This window comes from Plectropomus leopardus, unplaced genomic scaffold (assembly GCF_008729295.1).
Source record: "Plectropomus leopardus isolate mb unplaced genomic scaffold, YSFRI_Pleo_2.0 unplaced_scaffold23434, whole genome shotgun sequence".
In the NCBI taxonomy this organism is placed as follows: domain Eukaryota; kingdom Metazoa; phylum Chordata; class Actinopteri; order Perciformes; family Serranidae; genus Plectropomus; species Plectropomus leopardus.
In genome coordinates, this window is record NW_024625419.1 from 1 (window position 1) to 2,345 (window position 2,345).

At 40.4% G+C, this 2,345-nt stretch overlaps 1 protein-coding gene across 1 annotated transcript; it reads left to right on the forward strand.

Moving 5' to 3' along the window:
* Positions 1-78: 78 nt before the first annotated feature.
* On the forward strand, positions 79-2,177 carry LOC121966189 (MAP/microtubule affinity-regulating kinase 3-like). Its single transcript, XM_042516298.1, has 3 exons — positions 79-188; positions 393-540; positions 1,768-2,177. Exons 1-3 carry the CDS (start codon positions 81-83, stop codon positions 2,043-2,045), a joined length of 534 nt encoding a protein of 177 aa, XP_042372232.1. The 5' UTR covers positions 79-80; the 3' UTR covers positions 2,046-2,177.
* The last annotated feature ends 168 nt before the right edge of the window (positions 2,178-2,345 follow it).

Here is a 2,345-nt window from a genome sequence, read left to right on the forward strand (position 1 = left end):
ATTTTGTATACATTTCTTAAAATGTTGGTTGTATTATTAGATAAATGAGTCCGTGTGTGTTTTTGTTTTTCGTAGATGTGATGGTGGGGATGGGCTACAACCTGGAGGAGATCCAGGACTCTCTGGCCAAGATGAAATATGACGAGATCACAGCTACCTACCTGCTGCTGGGCAGAAAGGCCTCCGAGGTACAAACATCAGCCTAACGTCTCCTAAAATGCATTAAAATAAACCCGTTATCAGAGCAGAACATCACAGTAGGTCATCTTTAGGGTAAAAGTTTCCTGTTTTTTGTAATTTGAAAGTCATAGTCCTTTTACCGCTGATTATAAATCACATTCATGTACATGTGCTTTATGTTTTTACTTAAATATGTCCGCTCTTCCTCCCAGCTGGAGCCCAGCGAGTCGGCCTCCAGCAGCAACCTGTCTCTGGCCAAACCGCGGCCCAACAGCGAGCTCAACGGCCAGTCGCCCTCCCACCTCAAAGTCCAGAGGAGCGTCTCCTCCAACCACAAACAGAGACGTTACAGCGAACAAGGTGAGGAGGACACAGTGTTGACTTTCCTCAGTCAAACATTATAAAAGCTTTACTGGTTAAAACTCAGCGAGGACGCCTCCTTTTTCAAACTCCAGTTGTGCCTCTCGCTCCCAATAAATGTCTTTTTCCGTCAGTAGCTCTTTGTCAGGCTGATGAAAGCAGTTAAATCAAACACAGTCACATGGTGGAGGCACTTTAACCTTTAGCTTATTTGCACAGCTCGGTGCTGTCCGCTGTGATATAATGCTTTGTCAATGTCTTCAGTCTGAGTTGCTCTTTATTCAGCGAGAGCCGCAGCTTAAACAGCCTCACTGAGAACCTTTTAAGCTGCGGCTCTAACGTGGCAGCTACTCACCGCCAATTTAAAGAGCACTGTGGTGTTTAAGTTGTGTTTTTTTTTCCTGACACAGAATACCAGTATTTTTTATTAGTTTGGCACATGTGGGGTGCTTTTTAATATTAGTTAAGCAGACGATTGCTCATTATTATTTTACTTTTATGTATTTGTTTTTCTTGACATCCTAACTGGGCGTTTAGTCTTTGGGATGTAAGAAAAACATGTAGAAAAAAGTTCAAAAGTAGTAAAGACTAGATGCTGCATAAAGCAAAATGCAACAAATAAATAAAGTCTGCACACCAGAAAATGCTCCCATGAACATTTATTAAATTACATTCTCGCGTGTGACGTTTTGAGGCATAGCCCTTCTTCCATTTTTTTATTTGTATTTTTTGTATATGTAAGAAAAACATGAAAATATTATTTTTGGCTGCTGATCAGACAGAACAAATAATATTCAGTAATAATATTTAGTTAAAGTTTAAGAAAACCACACTTTAGGAGCTGCAACCAGTTCATTTTTGGTATTTCTGCTGATTCGATTATCTAAATTATTGTCGTTAAAAAGAGTTTATTTTGGGGGTAAAATGTGCCTTCAGGCTCATTTATTTGCTTTCAAACACAAACAAGAGACAGATATGTTTTTCAACCATGAACTAAATCACCGTGGGCTCTTAAAAAATACCTTAATGTGCTGATGATTCTGTCCTCAGTCAGTTTGAGTCAGTGTCAGAATTATTCTTTTCCAAATGTAGGTCGCTTCTTTTTTGGATAAAACACTTAAATTAAAAAAAAAAAAAAAAAAAAAAAAAAGTCTTTTTTGCCAGAGGTCCAAACAACATCTTTGAGTCATCCGTCACACATCTGTCTCCCTGTTTCTCTCTGTGCAGTCGGTCAGAACGTCCCTCCGGGGATGTCTCATCCAAAGAGGAGTCAGACCACCACAGCGGAGAACAGCGCCAAGGAGGAGAGCGGAGTCCAGCTGCGTAAACCCAGCACCCCGGGGAGCCGCGGCGCTCCGCCCGCCAGCCCGCTGCTGGGCAACGCCAACAACCCCAACAAGGCCGACATCCCCGACCGCAGGAAAGGCGCCACCACCGGCCCGAGCGTGAGTTATTGTATCAGTTTAAATACATCAACGAATATTAATACACCTGCAGCGTTCTGATGTTCATCAGGAAAACATGAATTGTCTCTAACTGAACTATGAAACCGAGCAAAAAACAAGCATCTCATGAGAAACAAAGATCAACCATTTCATCCCAGAAATCAGAAAATATTTAAAAGACACTGTCCTATACAGAGCTTTCTTAACACTTTATAGAGAAAAGAAGAAGTTAGCCAAAACTCAGCCAAAAAATTGTGAAACAAAAATTTCCTGAAATTAACAAAAGTAAAAGAAAAGCAACAAAAACAGGATATTACCTGAATAAGGTGCTACAATAAAATAAACAATTCACATAATAAT

Coding starts and splice junctions, on each gene's coding strand:
- LOC121966189 (XM_042516298.1), top strand. CDS start 81: ATGGTGGGGATGGGCTACAACCTGGAGGAGATCCAGGACTCTCTGGCC. Junction 189..392: donor TGGGCAGAAAGGCCTCCGAG/GTACAAACATCA, acceptor TCTTCCTCCCAG/CTGGAGCCCAGCGAGTCGGC. Junction 541..1,767: donor GAGACGTTACAGCGAACAAG/GTGAGGAGGACA, acceptor CTCTCTGTGCAG/TCGGTCAGAACGTCCCTCCG.